This window comes from Simochromis diagramma, unplaced genomic scaffold (genome assembly GCF_900408965.1).
Source record: "Simochromis diagramma unplaced genomic scaffold, fSimDia1.1 OVJJ01000685.1, whole genome shotgun sequence".
NCBI classification, from domain to species: domain Eukaryota; kingdom Metazoa; phylum Chordata; class Actinopteri; order Cichliformes; family Cichlidae; genus Simochromis; species Simochromis diagramma.
The window spans coordinates 11,885,076-11,903,630 of record NW_024387477.1 but is presented as its reverse complement, the minus strand read 5'-3'; the positions used below and the strand labels follow the sequence as shown (position 1 = coordinate 11,903,630).

General features: G+C 39.9%; 1 protein-coding gene across 1 annotated transcript in view; it reads left to right on the top strand.

Moving 5' to 3' along the window:
• Positions 1-2,771: 2,771 nt before the first annotated feature.
• Positions 2,772-18,555, top strand: part of LOC120723656 (dedicator of cytokinesis protein 2) — a 92,404-nt gene continuing 76,620 nt past the window's right edge. Inside the window, exons 1-19 of the mRNA XM_040015257.1 lie at positions 2,772-2,963; positions 4,796-4,879; positions 6,525-6,565; positions 6,755-6,810; positions 6,920-7,016; positions 7,105-7,253; positions 7,520-7,655; positions 8,298-8,455; positions 9,664-9,745; positions 9,916-10,051; positions 11,554-11,629; positions 11,790-11,866; positions 13,959-14,209; positions 14,546-14,644; positions 14,816-14,888; positions 15,195-15,298; positions 16,363-16,564; positions 18,106-18,203; positions 18,306-18,395. Of these exons, the coding sequence (XP_039871191.1) occupies positions 2,921-2,963; positions 4,796-4,879; positions 6,525-6,565; positions 6,755-6,810; positions 6,920-7,016; positions 7,105-7,253; positions 7,520-7,655; positions 8,298-8,455; positions 9,664-9,745; positions 9,916-10,051; positions 11,554-11,629; positions 11,790-11,866; positions 13,959-14,209; positions 14,546-14,644; positions 14,816-14,888; positions 15,195-15,298; positions 16,363-16,564; positions 18,106-18,203; positions 18,306-18,395 (2,052 nt within the window). The 5' untranslated portion in view covers positions 2,772-2,920. The remainder of the gene's footprint in view (positions 2,964-4,795; positions 4,880-6,524; positions 6,566-6,754; positions 6,811-6,919; positions 7,017-7,104; positions 7,254-7,519; positions 7,656-8,297; positions 8,456-9,663; positions 9,746-9,915; positions 10,052-11,553; positions 11,630-11,789; positions 11,867-13,958; positions 14,210-14,545; positions 14,645-14,815; positions 14,889-15,194; positions 15,299-16,362; positions 16,565-18,105; positions 18,204-18,305; positions 18,396-18,555) is intronic.

Genomic DNA, 18,555 nt, shown 5'->3' with positions numbered 1-18,555 from the left:
TTTCGCTTTTATTCTTATAAATAACAGTTTTTGATATACTGCAAATGTTAACTTAGCTGGCTACTCCAATGCACCCAATTTATCTATATGTTTAACAGCTGAGGAGCTGTGGTAAATATGCATGAACGCCTTGCTGTGAAACTCTGTCATGTTATTATGATAAACCGCTACCAGGAATTTAGATTTACTTGTGATTGTGTTTTGTAAGGATGTCCTGATTTGCAACTTCAAATGATGTTACTTGAGAGTCACAAGGCGTGGTACAAATGATCTCACCTACATTATAACACAGACTATATAAAATGTATACTTCAGGTCCTGAGAAGTGAAGCAAATGCAGAAGTGCCTCAAACCCGCATTGTTTTCTAAGGTTACCAGCAGGTGACTCTTATGACTTAAGGTTAGGTGCTGTGGTCTATAAACCTCTGTGAACACTTTTACAGAGGTATACGGTGACTTAAATGACCATGATTTGAAATGTAAAAATCAAAAACTTAAAAAAAATGGGTGGCCTATAAAGGGACATGTGATAAGTATGTTAAAGTCACACTGCAAAAAACATTAATTTGGTAAATCCTGGTCCCCACTAGAGTCAAACAGGATGATATATTGACAAGCAGCCTGTGAGTACCGGGTGATTTCTTGGTTAGTTCAATTCTTGCCACATTCAGTTTCATTGAGTTTCAAATTACCAAGTTGGTAAGGGCAAAAACTTTACACTTGAAGCTTCTCAACACAACGCCCCAATGGACAAAGCAAGAGTAGCTTTACCTTTCATTTACAGTCTATGGATTATACACATTGGCTATCACTTGTGAAGTACCCAAAATCCCTTTATGTCCTCACTTTAGTAAAGAATACTATTTCATTTTCAAGGATCATTTCAGACATGGCTAATTTTAAATGTGCGGCGTGAGAAAGCCTCTAAAATCACCATCATAACAAAAGTAAACAGCGATATGCTGATGATAGATCAGTTTTTGATGTGTCTGTAAGGTTTTGACAGCATCATTGGTTGAGGCTGTCAAAACCTGACAGCCATAGCCTTATTGGTTGAGACCCAACCTGCCAATCGGCCTTTTATATTGTGAGCTACACTGGCTGTCCAAAAAGTAATACTCACATAGAGTATTTTGATTGGTCCTTTGTCTTGTGAAGATGTCCAGAAGAAACTAATCCCTGAGTCATCCATATTTCCCCTAATAGGGACTATAACAGAAGAAAAGCTGTAAGGATAATCATCAACCAGTTGAAAATGGTTTGAAGTTTGAGTTTATATTTACAGGGTACTTTTTTTTTTTTTTAAGGGTGGGGGGTGATTGCTTTGGGAGTGTCATACTGATGATGAAGTTCATAAAGACTGGAGGATGATTATTGGTTCATAAATGGATCGTTTGGATATTAATTACTTCCCACTGGTCTCTGAAAAGTTACTATTTACTATTCTAAGAGTGTAGTTTATAATTAATGTCAAGAGAGCGATCAATAATATTAAAAAAGGTCTCATCAATTATGGATGCTTGTTGCCAATTGCTGTGTAAAGGATGCTGTCAGGAATGGAAAGCTAATGGTTACCAAGGCAACATAATCTGTGGGAGGTACAGGGTAAATACAGTTTATTTAAGGAGTGTTTTTTTCAGTCCACAACTGGAATATTAGTTTTATATAAGATTCTTAAAACCAGCAATTCAGGATCCAGTTAACATCTGCGTCACTTAACATCTCTCGCTGTTTTTTGAAGTACTAGCGAAGTTTCAGTTTAGAAAGTATATAGAGCTGCAGGAATGTTCCCTATTAAAGAGGCAAAATTGCTGCGGTTGCTATACATGCAGTCTTTTATGTGTCTTTCAGCTAACATTGCAAACATTACAAAGTTTTTTAGTGATTGCCAAAGTCAGTATAATTTTTGCTTCATGCTGCTGGAATGTGATCATTAGCTCCTTTTCACTGTATTCACATGCATATTAAATTAACCATTAATGAGGTATGGAGAGCTAGCCAGGCAGGGCTTGATGACGTGGCCTCTGGGTTATTACAGACATTTTTTAGTCTTTTCAGATCAATTTTAATGAGCAGCAAAATTCATATAAAAAAAACAGAGTGTGGTTTGATGTCTCATGCAAGAAAAAACCCAGGAAGCTTTTAACACATCGTCCCTATGCAACATAAAATTGTTAAAGATTAGCATTAGTATTGTAGTGCTTGCCTAGCCATTCGGATTGTTATAGCATTTTCTCCACTTTTACCTTTCTGGTTGTAGATCGAGGAGGAGGAGGGGGGAGCTCAAATTATCTGTAATAGAACACAGCATCAAGCCATATTCTCTGATGCTTTGCCTTCTACAACATTTGATTTCACAAGCTCAAATGGTGATCCACAAAGGGAAAAGTCAGAGTATGTTATGTGCAAGATGGCTGAATAATGGTTTAAGTCATCAACGGTTCAACAGCTAGATGCTACTGTGAGAAAGCAGACAACCTGCGTTTTTCAGATATGAAAACATGAAAAGATCTTTAAAAAAAAAGCAAAAAAAAAAAAATGTGCACGTACAGGCCCGGTTGGACACTCAGACATCCTCTCGACTCTAACACTTCTGTAACTGTCATCGTGTGTTACTGACACACTTTACTTTGAATAATGACGGCACGCCGAGTCTAAATGAGGAAAATAAGAGACATCGCACGCTGCAAAAGCCTGCGGGTGCTGTAGGACTCCACCTTGTTGTACTCACCCACTTCCTCTTAACCGCCTGAAGGCAGGAAGAGAGAAGAGACAGAAGGGGAAGAGAGGCAAAGGGGGATGGGCTTATTGCTTTCATTTAACGTTAACAAAATGCAGAAATGAGAAGTTAAGGTGGACGGACAAACTAGGAGATTTCTAAAGACAAAAGTATAAAGTAGGTAAAGGATTACACACAATCATGGCTCCTTGGATGAAAACCACAAGAGAGCGGTATGGTGTAGGTAAGTCAACATGTGCTTGTTTGTATGTATCTTTGTGTGAGTATGTGCAGGCACATCCAGTTTTTATGGTGCCTTTCTGTTACGGTATGATGCTAGCCTATACAGCGAATGAAAAGAAATGAGAAAAATAGATTCCCATCACTTCCTGCTTGGCGGATGTAGGCAGGTGCCAAAGGCCTCAAAGAGCTTTAGGAGGTAGACATCAGCTTTAATCCCTCCAAAGAACTGAGATCCTGAAATCTTATTCATCATTTAACTTCAGTGCAACTACGCTAATTATAGTTTATTTGCACTGAAGTGGTTCTGCAGTGGTTTGTGAGGGATAAAATCATAAGCAAAAATGGAGAAATAAGCAGCTGCAAGTAGGCAATCTCTACAAATTGCATAGCATGCAGCACATAAATATGGAAGCTAAAAGATAAACAGTCCTTAAAAATGTTCATTTTTGAAAGTGAAAGCCTGGTTTTGACTTGGAGCAAATCCTAGAATGGGCAAGTACAGTGTGCAGTTTATCTGTTATGTATGTGGGTTTAATATGGCGGAGCTAATCAGTGTGTGTTGCCATTAGATATGCAGTGCAGTCACACACTTGGAAAAGACACAGATTTCTGCCTCCTAATACAGGCTTTATTAACTGAGGTTCACTGGTCTGTTGCAGCCACTGCATTGATTTATCATTTAACCTACTTGCAAAAAGATAGACCATGTAGGGTTCTTTCACCTGAGTAGTTCATCTACTTATAGCACAAGACTGATGCTGATGGTGGGTGTGGGTTAAAAAGTCATTTTAAAGCACTTTCTAATATACTTACTCAAAGAAAATATTGTTTATTGTATCTAGTATAAATATCTTCCTGGTCTGTGTAAGACTACAACACAGGAAGTGGGGGAAGAAGGAAGTCTCAAGTTTGAATACAGTAGAAAGGTCTGATGCAAAAAAAAAAATGTTGACAATTTAGTCTCACGAAGTGCGCACAAATAAGCTTCCTTTTCCTTTTCTATCAGTTTAGGTATCGTCTAGAAATAGTCTGACTTTTTTGCTTGGTTTTTTTGCACAGTCAGAATTTCATTAGCAGGCATTTTGTAGCTGCAGTTCTTCTTGAGGGCAAAACATCTTTAAGCTCAAATGGAGGAGAGCAAACCTCTGAACTGTTGCACAAAGATGAATGATAGACTCTGTAGCTGTCGGTGCTCTGCACACTTTTCCTCTGCCGTGCAACTGGTCTTTGGCTGCAACCCATGCCGCTACTCACTGCTGCTTTCACTGTTTCCTAAATCCGATCATTTTGACTGATACAGTCATTAAAGAAAAGACAGAAAGCAGGAAAAAAAAGAGCCTAGTAACGTCTTTAAATTGCTCCAGAGCTCCGGATTATCAACAGCCCAAAACCTAAAGAAATGCTGTTTACTATCGCATAAACCCAACCTGAGGCCCACTGAAGAAAGGCGTTGCTCCTTTAACCTGTTCCGTTGCCTGCCTACTCGTGTGTGCCATCGTTTGCAGCTGGCCAGCATCTGGATACACTAACTTATTTGGACTACCTATTTATATTTACCTTAAGCTACTTAGTCGCCATCTACTATTGTGTTTTACTGCTACTTTTTTTTACTGGCTAGCCTTTTTTTTTTAAAACCTTATAACGTGTGACGTCACGAATCAAGCTAGCTTACCGTGTGTACTAAAATCTTCCTGTAACCGAGGCTTGCCATTGCATACTTAGTGTTTGTGTTCAAGTTTATTTTTCCATTGTAACAATAACCTTATTTATATATTCAATATATTTATGTATATATTTATTTTATTCACTTGTGTTTTTTTTCTTCTTTTTTAGTAAAGTGGAACTTTGTTGGCCAAAATGAGAAGCACCTTTCCCTGGAGGTGGGCGAAACTGTCCACATCCAAGAGGTTTGCGAAGGTAAAATGTTGTTAAATAAGCCGGTTATCCGGTTTGTCAGTGTGGTTCAGATACTTTATACATGGATGTGTAAACCTTTAAAATTATTTGTTATTGAAAAACTGCATGTTAGTAAGCATATTTTGTTCGTGTTTTTGTAAATGTTACATTTTTGAGAGTTAGACGTTTATCATGTTTTATGGAGTATAAACATGATAAATACATTTAAAATACAATAATATGTACGCTCAACTGCTACTTCTTACACCTTTGTACTGGGTTTAAGCCCCGTTTAGCCTTCAGCATTGCCTTAATTCTTCCTGGCAGAGATGCAACAAGGTGATGGAAACATTCGTCAGAAAGTTTGGTCCATGTTCACATGATAGCATAACACAGTTGGTGCAGAGTGAATCTTCTTGATGCAAATCTCAAAGGCTGGATGGAGATTTGGTGTCTATGGAATTAGCCAGATGATTTGGGCTTTGTCACACAGAAACAGCCATTAGAGGCCATCAGAAGATGGGTACACTCTGGCTATAAAAGGATGAGCATGGTCGGGAGCAATATTCAGATAAAAAATGCTAAACTGGTACTAAGGAGTCCAAACTGTGCCAACACGATATCGCCAACACCATTACACCACCACCTGTCTGAACTGTTTATACAAGGCCGGATGGTTCCATGCTTACATGTTGTTTACACCAAAGTCAGACCCTACTATTTGAATATTACAGCAGAAATCAAGACTCATCAGACCGGGCAATGTTTTTTTCCAGTTTTCTACCATCCAATTTTGGTGCGCTCAACCACATTATAGCCTTAGTTCTTAGCTGGCAGACCAGCGAGCCTGGCTGTAACAACAGTGCCTCGTTCAGAGTCCCTTCAGTCGCCTTTCCTCCCCCAGTCTGAAACTCTGTTTGAACTTCTTAAGGTTGTCTTGAAAAGGCACTGAGTTGCTGATATGTGATTGGCTGATTAAATATTTGCGGTAACAAGCAATTGAACTGGTGTACTTAACAAAGTGACCAGTGAGTATAACTATTACATTGCTGTAACTTCCAGAATCAGAGTACTTTATTAATCCTTAGGGAAATTATGTGGTTACAGTTGCTCCAAGACAATAACAGTAACAGACTAAATTAAGAACTAAATTAAATAATACAATATATCACAAATTTTACAAAATATGAGAAATGCCTCCAATATGTACAAATAGCTCAATTATAAATATCCAGAATATTGCAGAGGTGAAATATATATGATTGACATTTTACTCCAAACTGCAAAACTTATTATTTGTTATTTTCACTGTAGAGCATGTGCAAAACGGTGTAGTTATTGTACTGTGCATTAGATGGAGGACTTGTACAGGGAGATGGCCACGGGTAGGAATGATTTCCTGTGTCGTTCCGTGGTGCATTTGGGAAATCTCAGTCTCTCACAGAACATCCTCTTGTGACTGGCCAGCACGTCATGGAGTGGGTCAGAGGTATTGTCCTAATGTTGGACAACATCCCCCTCTTTGATACCATTTTACGGGAGTCCAGCTCCATCTCCACAAAATTATGGAGCTGGACTCCCTTAAGGTGGTGATGTTGTTCCAATTAGAGAGTCTACGCTATCCTGATTTCCTGTCTTGATAGTAAGATGCCACTTTGTCTTTCAGGTTGGTACAGAGGCTTCTTGTCTAGGAACAAAGCGCAACAGGTAAGAGCCTACACGAGCACAATATCAGTGAAGATTTACAGTAACAGAAAGCTTTAAAGCACATTTAAGCGGTCAGCCAGATTTATTCATGTGAGAATTTTACTTTTCTTATTCTTTCTTGTGGAAAAGAATATTCCAAGCTATCACCACTTATCGTTTCCTCATTCATCTCCTCTACATGTATTTCAGGGAATGTTTCCAGTCAGTTTTGTTCAAGTTAAGGAAGTCATAATTGAAAAACGAGGGTATGTAAAAAAAAAAAAAAAATAACAGTACCAAAAATAAGGCATCTTTAACTGTCTGTAAAAGTTTTTTTTTAATTTGTTCCGTTTTCCATTACTTATGCTCTGACAGAGATGAGGAAGTGGTGTTGTCTGCAGAGATGCCCTTGGTGAAGGAGGTGACCACTACGTTGAGGGAGTGGGGAAGCATATGGAAGCAGCTATTTGTGGTATGAATTAAACAGTGAGCCACTTTTTGTATTCGTGTGTGTGTGTGTTTGTGCGCCTGAATCGAACATCATTTATTTACCTCTCCAGGCCAATAAAGAGGCACGTGTCAAACAGGTCCAGAGGCTGATGTGGGAACTGATGGAGTGGCGTTCTCAGCTCCTGTCTGGCACCCTGCCTAGTGATGAATTCAAGGAGCTAAAGCAGAAAGTTACTTCCAAGATTGACTATGGCAACAAGTATGCCTGCATTAATATTTAAACATGTTTATACTTTCTCATTGTTTAAAGCTTAATCAACCAACCAGATTTTTGTCATACTGACTGTATAATTCATGTTAGTTTGATCTCCTTTGAACATCTTTCTGTTCTTTTCCTGATAACTTTGTCTTGCAATCTCTATTCCTTTGCCTTCCAGTCCATACCCCTTGCTGTGTTCCTGTGTTGCTCTTCCCTCATCCTTGTTCACCTTGTATCAATCTTCCCTCTATTACTCCCCACACCAGGATCCTTGAATTGGACCAGGTTGTTCGAGATGACGACGGGAACATCTTGGACCCAGAGCGAGCCAACGTCATCAGTCTATTTCGGGCCCATGAGGAGGCCACAGCCAAGATCAATGAACGCATCAAAGAGGAGCAGGTATATAACAAACTGTAGGAAGGAGAGGGCCATATAGAAAATGTTTTCCAAGGGTGAATGTGATGTCACAGTCACAACAGTGTTGTTTTTTTCAGCTTGGAAGCAACAACCAGGGAGTTTTTTTTTCTGGAGTAACTTCTACCCCATTATTGGGGTAATACAAGTACGCGTAAAAGTTACCCTGAACTAAACACGAGTAGAAAAACGACTTTATTACTTTTTAAAAAAAAAAAAAAATTAGTAAAATAAAACTTAACCCTTGTGAAAAAGTCCTTAAATAATACATTTTACTTCCCAGTCATGTGTGCTAGCTTGGACTAATTAAGAATTCACTTCCTTACAAATTGGCTTAACTTCACTTCAACTCCATCCAGCCAATTTTTCATTTCAGCCTTGACTCAGTTCATTGACAAAATGGATTTCTGATGATTTTCTTACTCAGTGATTTCCATTTCCCGCACAAACCCACAATCTGCAGCTGCAGCTGGTGCATTTTAGAATAAGTAACCACTAATTATAAAACATTAGAGCAGCCAAACACATTTATCAGACCCTTGCCAAAATGAACACTTTTGGTTGGAATTTTATCCTGTTAAATCATCATCAGTAGTTATCTCCTAAAATTAATTTCCTCTCACGCAGTCCAACATCCAGACAGACCACAGCGGGATCTCAGCACGGATCCAGTCCTCCCCCACCCACAGCCTCTACGTCTTTGTGAGGAACTTTGTCTGTCGCATTGGAGAGGACTCCGAGCTCTTCATGTCCCTCTATGATCCCAATAAGCAAACCATCATCAGGTGTCACTTCTCTTTCCTTACCGTATTCCCTAAAGGTGTTTCAGACATCTGTTCCTGTCAGGTGGATTAGACGCTCAGGAAGATTTGGCTTCACATTGTGAAGTAAAGTTATTGCAGGTCTTATATATTTTTCAGTGTCACTGAAAGGAAGTGACTTTTTATTTTGTGTTAAATCACAAACATACAGACTGAAAGATAAGGCGATTTTTTTTTCTTATGTAATTGATTCTTCTTTGGAAATTAACATCATAGTTCCAGCTAAAAAATTACATCCCTTGTTTGTTTAGATGTCGTTGTTGTTGTTGTTGTTTTTTTTAACCTTACCTCAATTGTTCTGCTGTATAAAACATATATGCAAAACCTTTTTTCTATTTCTTCTTGTGTCTGTATACCTCTCCATTGTTTCTCTTCTATTGCTAAGCCCTGTTAAATGTGAACAACGGCATGCCAAAAATAAATATACAGAAACTACAAATTATAGGGCCGCACATACTGAGTGGCAGCACTGTGTGGTGCCTGACAGTGCTGACGTTAAGCCCTGTCACTCACTGTCATACTGGCTATATCTATGTCTCAGCCACAGAAGCTGAAAGTATTAAGATAGACCCAAGTCTGTCATCTTATTCTTATAACATATATTATCCACAGCTACTCTTTTGTATTTTCTTGCATTGGCTGTGATCTCTGATTCACTTCTGTCTCATCTGTGCTTATGTGCTTAAATAATTTACTATTTTCTTTGAAAACCATTTTTTTTTCACAGAGGTATGTTTATCCACATCTCCCTGAAAAAAAGTGAAGAACAGTAGGGTTCAATAATTTTAGAAAGATATTAGGTTTTTCTAATTTTTTTTTAACCTTACTGCACCCACAGGTTTTCTTGGGGTCCGCTTTTCTATTCTCCTCCCTTAAAGTGTCTCTTACATGTTTATGTAGCTACACAGGGTAGATTTAGTAGTTACAGCTGTTTGCAAGGGATCAAAGATTTGAGCTTAAGTTTCACTGAAACTGTTTTCATTGTGAATCATGTGGATCAGTCAGGCTGCAGTGCACAGTTTCATTTTGGCTAGTAGAGTATGTCTGAAAATTTAATTATGAATGATGAGATAATCTTTATGTGGTTGCTTGCTAAAATGTAAAATTAATTTAAAAATGTTTATTTATTTGTGTATTTATTTATTTGTAACTCTTTACCCTTCTTTGTACAGTGAGAACTACTTAGTACGCTGGGGCAGCAAAGGTTTTCCTAAAGAGATTGACATGCTCAACAACCTGAAGGTTGTCTTTACAGTAAGTGACCACACGAGGGCAATGTCACACTGTTCTTAGCTGTGGAGAGATGAAATAGGTGACCTATTTCTTTTCAGAAGATTACATAGCATTTTTTTTGTTTGTTTGTTTCTTTATTCCTGATTTCTGAATTTATTTCATACACAATTGTTTTTGTCTTTGTTCAACAGGACTTGGGAAACAAAGACCTGAGCAGAGAGAAGATTTATTTGATCTGTCAGATTGTAAGAGTAGGCAGGATGGACCTGAAAGAAGCAAACAACAAGAAGTTTACTCAGGGCCTGAGGAGGCCTTTTGGGGTTGCAGGTAAGTCATGAAGAGACAATGCAGAGGTTTTTTTTCCAACATGCTACTAAATTTCTAGCCCTAGTGATCAAGGAGTGGAAAAAGTACATTGGCAATCTTCATTGTCAGTGTTTGCTAGTTCAGCGATAAGCAATGTTTATTTTAGTTTTGTTATATATACGTGACTTCAAATTATGACACACTTTTGCACTAATGAACAGATATATTGAACACTAATCAAGGGATATAGTGAACAGGAAACACACTATTGCATAATTTGAAGGCAGTGAAGAAGACTGCAAGTCTGTGAATTTAAAAAGTGCAGGGTTAAAACCCTTTTTTTTTTTTAAAAAAAGGTAGCTTTGTGAGCATACTGGTGACCTCGAGGTAACTGAGCGTGTCTTTTTGATTAATGTTGAGGGTCAAATGGTAAATGGCCTGCATTTGTATAGCGCTTTACTCAGTCACTAAGGACCCCAAAGCGCTTTACACTACATTCAGTCATTCACCCATTCACACACACTGGCAAGCTACAGTGTAGCCACAGCTGCCCTGGGGCGCACTGACAGAGGCGAGGCTGCCGGACACTGGCGCCACCGGGCCCTCTGACCACCACCAATAGGCAAACATGGGGTTAGTATCTTGCCCAAGGATATTTGGCATGCAGCCAGGAGGCAGCCTGGGATCGAACCACCGACCTTCTGATTAGTGGCTGACCTGCTCTGCCACCTGAGCTACAGCCACCCGTAAAACAACAGAAGCTTTCATCCGATTCACAGGAGAAAAGGCTAACACATCTCATTTCATTACCAAATTCCACCAGTTTTACCATCAATAATGACTTTTGTTAGGTGCTTCAATCATTTTTACTTGTGTTCTGTAAAGCAGTGGTCCCCAACCTTTTTTGCGCCACGGACCGGTTTATGCCCGACAACACAAACCGGCCTTTAAGGTGTCGCGGATAAATACAACACAATAAAACTAGTACCGGTACCGAAAAAAATACGATTTATTCATAACACACGTGAAAAGACCCAGGAAAACCGAGTTAACGATAAAAAGAATAACAAAATAACGCTGAAAACCGATTAAAAACCCTGAAAAGCATACATTTCAGACCTGAGCCTCAACTCTCGGGCCCGGTACCAAACGACTCACGGACCGGTACCGGTCCGAGGCCCGGGGGTTGGGGACCGCTGCTCTAAAGGTCAACATTGTTTTGCTTCTGCTTGTGCTGTTGCAGGTATTATTGAACATATTTACACCTGGGAGCTATCCTTTTTACAAAGCTAAAATGTTGATGGTGACTGTAAAGCCCTTTTTTTTTTTACACTTTTGGACTTTTGGCTTCTTGGAATCTCACTTCTAAGTTGCCTATATCCTCATGTAACTTCACAACGAGCAATGAGGAGGCCAGTCTTTCTAATGTGGTGTTTTGCTAATGTGAAACCTCAGTACGGATTACAACCTAGTACTTGTTTGATTCTGTGATCACAGACACATTTGTTTTCTCTTCTTGGCAGTGATGGACATCAGTGATATCATCAAAGGGAAGTTTGAATGCGATGAAGAGAAGCAGTATTTCATCCCCTTTTTCCCGTATGTCCTGTTTCTTGTTTCTTTTTTTCCCACTCCACCTCTCTCTGACCTTTTCTTAGCAATTAAAAACCTGAAAATCTATTACCTGTAAAATTAAGAAAACAGTACTGTAATTTTCTGCATATGAATGTTTTCTTTGTGTTTGTATGTTTGACTCCAGGGTAGTTGCAGAAAATGACTTTCTCCACACCTTACTGAACAAAGTGACAACATCACGAGGAGACAGTGGTGGCCAAGGTACAGTTTTGCAATCCCAGGCTTTGTTCTTTGTTCCCAGTCATGTGGCAGTTCTTGCAAAAGTCCTGCACGCACTGAAGGTTCCCACTGGACTGTATATGCTCCAGTCATTTGTGGTTAGATAAAATGGCAGTTCTTCATTGCATCCTCGCCTCTTTTATCTGCACTAGGGTGGAGAATGAAGGACATTATCCTGATGTATGGCACCCACCCTTGAGCTGGTGTTTTCATATTACTTAACCTCCATTTCTCCCTGACCAGACTCTAGTCTTGCTGCTCACTACCTCATGTTTATGGCTGACTTTGACAACCCCTATGGGTGACACTGTCTTGTTCCACATAGAGTAACCCCGCATATCCGACTGCACTGTCATATCGCTCAGCTTTTATCCTCCTCTCGCTCCTGAAGGCCCTGGGCATAACCTGGAAAATGAAAGGAGCACTTGAACAAGCAGATATGGAAGGAACACTTGAGGCCACCAGATGCCTGCTCTTAACATTACTCACCCCTAATCTCTCCTTCCTCTCTTTTAGGTGCTTTTGCTACTGTCCAGACACACACACACACACACACAAAACACATTGAGTGTTTTCCCTGTAGGTCTGTGGTTAGCCTTGAAAATGTAGGTTTGTAACACAGTCTAGATTTCACCACCTATGTATTTCCCTAAAATAGCTCACCTCTTTTTTCCCTTTTGATTCCCAATTCCTTTTCTTTGCTTTTTCACCTAATTTCTCTGAAACCCTCTGAGAGTCCATTTTCTTTAGAAGTAAATTCTGTCGATAATAATAATACCTCCATCTTTTCTTTTCCCCCTTTGCTCCCATTTCCTAAATGGGACACAGCAATTTTCCAGCATTTATTGCAGTCTTGTCTGCAATGCCAGCACATCCTCAGTTCATTTTAATATCATGTTTCCCATAAATAACCAGTAACCTTTTACATAAAATAAAGCATCCATTAAGTTCAGCCCTCAGGCCTCATGTTTCAGGGTTTCTGTTGGTCCTGAAAACATCTTAAAGTTTTTTTCAAATTCAGTTTTAATACTACAGGTCCTTGAAGTTATTTTCATTTATTTGGCTTCCATTTGAATTTACATTCCCACAGAGAAATAAATGAACACTCGTTTTGCGATCCCTCGTTTAAAGAAGACTTGAGTGGTGCCTGTATTTACATGTAAACGCTCTTAAATTTGCTAAGGTTTGGTCTTGCAAAGTTCTTTAAAATATTCAGTTTATGCTCGTGCCCATTAAAATACACTGTTTTTACACAGGTTGTTTTATATGATAGATGGTCCTGCAGGCCAAATCTTATCTGTGCATCTTTCTCTTTCTGGTCTGTTGCATTTTACAGAAACGCATGTATGCTTGAAGAATAAGCATAAAAAGTTTTATGATACCATAAACTGACTGGTATATAGTGCGTACCCTTACTCTAACTGTGTGCTCAAACCGCTTTTTGCTACAGTGCTCATTCACATACATTCAAAGAACTTTTTTTCTATACCATTTTCACACGAACTCACACTCTGATGCATCAGAGGCAACTCTGGGTTCAGTGTCTTGATCAAACATACTTCAGTATGCAGACTGGAGAAGCTGGCGCATCCACTGATCTTCTAGCCACAGCTGCCACAAAGCTGGGCTTGGAGCTGGGTTTGGGTTTGAGCCTGGGCCCGGTCTTGCAGTTGAGAATGGAGCCAGCGAAACATGTGAGGCAACTGAGGACGGGGCTGGTCACCTGAGACCTGCTCAGATTTACCGGCATTAAGATTTCCAAAGCCAGAATAGGAAGATTTCATATGTGCTTCAGGGTTCCCAACAAAGCATACCCATGGCAGCTCTACACAAAATATAAATCTCATGGCTTTAACTAGAAATGTGACCAGATATAAGCTTGAAAAGCCTCTTCCTAGCTTCTTTTAACCAACACAACCACAACTCTGCATCACACTTTATGTAGTGCAGAAAAATAATATGTATAAGGAAAAAACATATATAAAGTCATTATCGCATCTTTTTTTTTTTTTTCAGTAGTACATTCTCTTCCTCCATCTCTAATACATAGTCTTCTTCATTCTCTTATCCATAGGGCTGTGGGTCACCATGAAGGCTCTGGTGGGGGACATTGTGCAGATTCGGAAGGAATACCCTCACCTCGTGGACCGCAGCACCGTGGTAGCCCGGAAGCTTGGCTTCCCAGAGATCATTATGCCTGGAGATGTTCGCAATGACATCTACCTCACCTTACAGGGCGGAGACTTCGACAAATACAACAAGACAACCCAGAAAAACGTGGAGGTCATCATGTGGGTCTGTGATGAGGAGGGCAAAGTCATACAGGTGAGGAAATGTGAAATAACAGGGACAGAGCATATCAATGGATTCAAAGAGGAGAGGGATTTCTATGAGCTGTGATTGGTTTGTGTGTGTCTAGGGTATAGATAAAGTGTGCGGGTGCAAAAGTATATGTTGTGTATTAAATGATTGAGGTGGTGTAGGTCATTGAGCAAGCACGGCACTGATGAAACACTTACTCACCCTCTCATAGTCAGGGCAAATGGATACGGATTTATCCCAGAAGGCAAATCCATCTTAGGCATACATGGATGCACACACAAACATAAATTCTTCACAGTCACTGTGAGGCGTATTTTTCTTTATCTCTCTTTTTCCTAGAACTCCATCTGTCTGGGAGCAGGGGATAAGGCAGTCAGTGAGTACAGATCTGTCATCTACTACCAAGTCAAACAGCCCCGCTGGATGGAGACGTTTAAGGTGTGTGTGTTTTATTTCCTTATCTACTAGTCTCTTCGTTCCGTTGTCTTGATATAATGCATTTGCATTCGTGATTTCTAATGTTCAAGGCAAGAAATCACATCATACTGTCAGTATGTCTTTAGGATATCAGTTTTATTATATTCTACAATAACGTGAGATATCCTCCAGGTGGCAGTCCCCCTGGAAGAAATGCACAGAATTCATTTACGCTTTATGTTCAGACATCGCTCTTCCCAGGAGTGTAAGTATCACCCTCTGTCTCTCTCTACTTGTCTGCATTCTTCATTAGATCATCACTCTTAACTCCTCCTCTCTGATCCCCTGAGTATAATGTGACACTGAAAGGACAGAATGAGTCTAACCTATTTGGAAAATGAGCCAAGGCATCATTACACATACTTGATTAAACAAATGAGCACTTTTTCTTTCTTCTGCGTGTGAATTCGCGTGCCGTGTGAACTCCTTCCTCTCTTTCTCTATTTCCCTGATGTGTTTTTCCCCTGGCCATTTCTAGTTTTGTTTACTTATCGTTCTCCTTCATTTGCAGCCAAGGATAAGAGTGAGAAGAACTTCGCTATGGCTTTTGTGCGTCTAATGAAGGATGATGGGACTGTTCTGCAGGATGGACTGCATGAACTTGTGGTCTTCAAGGTCAGAACCAGCGGCAGAACTTTTGGATAAAGAAAGACGAACTAATGAATGGACTCAGTATCCTCTCAAAAGGAAATACCATCAATCTCGTTTTCCAGTTTAGAGAATAGCGCATATAGACCTAAGAACACATAATAACAAACAAAGAATGATCCTTTCATGATTAATTTATGTTTACAATATGAAGGTCAAACGAAAGTGGTGAAAATGTGCACAGCCACTTGTCGAAAATACTGTATGGTAGATAATCTACAAATAAGTTTGAAAGATGATTGCACCGGGGAAAACGTCTAACGATGTATGTTTAAATGCAACAATCATCAAAACTGACCTAAACATGTAGCGAGTATAGATAAGAGGTTATGGCCACCCAGACAGGTTGAGTGAAGCCAAATAGATTTCCTGCCAAATGAGCCCAAGCTAAGATTGAATCCCCATATTGATTAAATGCCAAACCCAATGAAGATTAATTACTCGTGATTCACTCAAAGACCAAATGGATGGTCCCTCTGTGCCCTCTTTCTCGATTATCTCTCGTTATCCCTGCATTCCTCTCGATCTCTGCGCCGCTCATGGCTTCACTCTCTTACTCTCCAATTTTTCCAGCCACTCACTCATTATTTACTGATGTGGCATTAATGAGGACAGAGTTGAGGGTGCTGAGTTGAAAATATGACATTCACTGATGCCCTCACCTCTGCCGTGCCAGAGCTGTCCTACTGCTACCACTACCTGCCACCCTGAAGCAATCAACCTAGAAGAACCGTTGATGTTGATGTGACAAATTAACGGTGTTCTGTTTTTGTCAAAGCTTCTATCTTTCTAACTTGTCTGACACAGCTGTATCCAAAACTATGAGTTCACAAAAATTAAGGCAGAAGTAAATAAGGCTTAGGCAAAACATAGGATTACGCTTTACAAATCTTACAAATGTATCAAATCGATCAGTTTTTCATTTACATCAAGACGTCTTGTAAGCTGAGACAATTTCTATACATCTATGACATCTTTGTCGCACTAATGGTATCCACAGCATTTTGTTAAAAATGACTTTGTGCTTTTAGGGTGACAGCAAGCGCATGGAAGATGTGAACTCCTACTTGTCTTTGCCCTCAACCCGCAACCATCACAGTGACCCCCACAAGATGTCCACACTGAGCCGCAGCTCAAGCAGCGTGTCTGGGGGAGGAGGAGGCCTGTCTGTGAGCTCTAGAGACAGCTTCACCATCTCCACCCTGGTCTGCTCCACTAAACTCACCCAAAACGGTACGTGCAAGCCTGATATTGTGGCGACGTTAACACGCTAGAGGCTTGGCAGGGCAAACGATTTTTACACAGAAACGGCCATGAAAACACAATAGATGACAAAAGGTCAAAAGCAGACCTTCATGTGGAGGAGGGTGCTTGAAATCAAGCCTGACACATCCAAAAAAAGAAAAAAAAAATTAATTAACAACTTCTTTCAACAGACTAATAAGGCCAGGCAAACACAATGAATCATCGGTTGGCTGTGAAATTAGTAGAGGACAAATCCACTCCTTACAAGTCTGTAAGAAATACTGGTCGGATGTGGCCTCATGTATTGAGCTGGATTCAAATGTTTCCCTTGAAAACAACAAACTTGTGGTGAAATGCAATCAACATTTTACTAACGTGCTAAGACTGTGTTATTTTTAGGTTTAGGGTTAAAAGTTGAGGTGAGGTCAAATTAGAGGAAAGACAACCTCTAACCAATTAATGGTGAGTCAACAGAATCTTAATTAGACTATATGTTTTGTGGTCATGGAATAATAAGCAAGGGATGGAGGGCAGGCTGTGTATATACATGGATTTTATTAGCAGGGAATGTCATCATTTTGTCCTACACACTCAGGCAGCCCCACAGGCCAGACACACACACACACACACACACACACACACACACACACACACACACACACACACACACACACACACACACACACACACACACAGAGTGAAATGCACATCTACATCTAATGCAAAAAGCACGTACACCCCAGACAGTAAGGTGCATCAGAGACAGGTGGAGTTCAACAGCTGTTACTGAGGAAGTCAGTCCATCACTATAATGAACATTATCCTGCTGTATTAATCACCTGTACCACGTGCACACAGACACACACATGCACACACTTACACACACAAAGGCTTTTAAGCATGCATGCACACAATGTTGTTCAGGGCCACCCACCAGATGTGCGGCTTGGCCCGGTGAGTCAGAAATTACCGGACAGGGAAAGCAGTGAGCCTTACGTGGGCAGCACTACAGAGACATGGAAATCTGCCCCGTGTCAAACTGAAGCAGAATTAATGACACAGACTGTGGATTTGAAAGTCCCAGAGGGATGGACACTGTCCATATAACAATCATTACTTGACAAATCTCCACTTTATTGGCAGATGGAGATGAACTTGAGACTCTAGAATTAAATGTTTATTGCCCAGGAAGCATACACTTTATATTTATTATTGTATATTTAAAACCCGGTTGATTACATTTACAGTGGTTTAAAACAGGGAAAACAGCAAATTGCTGAACTTCAATGCTGTCAGTTAATTAGAGTAACTAATTAAATCATTTATTGTTTCAACTCTAATTTTAATGCAGCGCAGAAAAAAATCAGCTTACTATATTTCACATGAAATTAAAACTGAATTCTGCACAATACCAAGGAGAATCTCTCTTTTTTAATTATGCTGTTAATTGAAATGGCATTTACATTATAGTTGAGTAACCTCAACTTCCACCTGAACATCAAAAATCCTTTGTTTTCTCGTCTGTGTAGTGGGGCTTTTGGGTCTGCTCAAGTGGAGGACTCGACCTGAGCTCCTCAAAGAAAACTTGGAGAAGCTAAAAATCATTGATGGAGAGGAGGTGGTCAAGGTCAGTGGTGTGAATACAAGTGTGCCATTCAATAAGCGTGTAGACTAGCGTGTGTGTACTTTGACTGCTTCTCCCTTTTTTTTTCTGTACATGTGTATGTAGTTTCTGCAGGACACTCTGGATGCCTTGTTCAACATTATGATGGAACACTCTCAGACTGATGACTATGACATTCTTGTGTTTGATGCCTTGGTGAGTGTGTGGTTTTTGTGAGTCTGACTTTGCATGCTTGCGTTGTCAACACATGTAGCAGATATCTTGACAGGCTATCTCTGCGTTCAGCGGGTCTTGACATCTTTGTATCTACCCGTCCATCTTTTCCCAAATAAACACGACTGTCAGATGATCATAC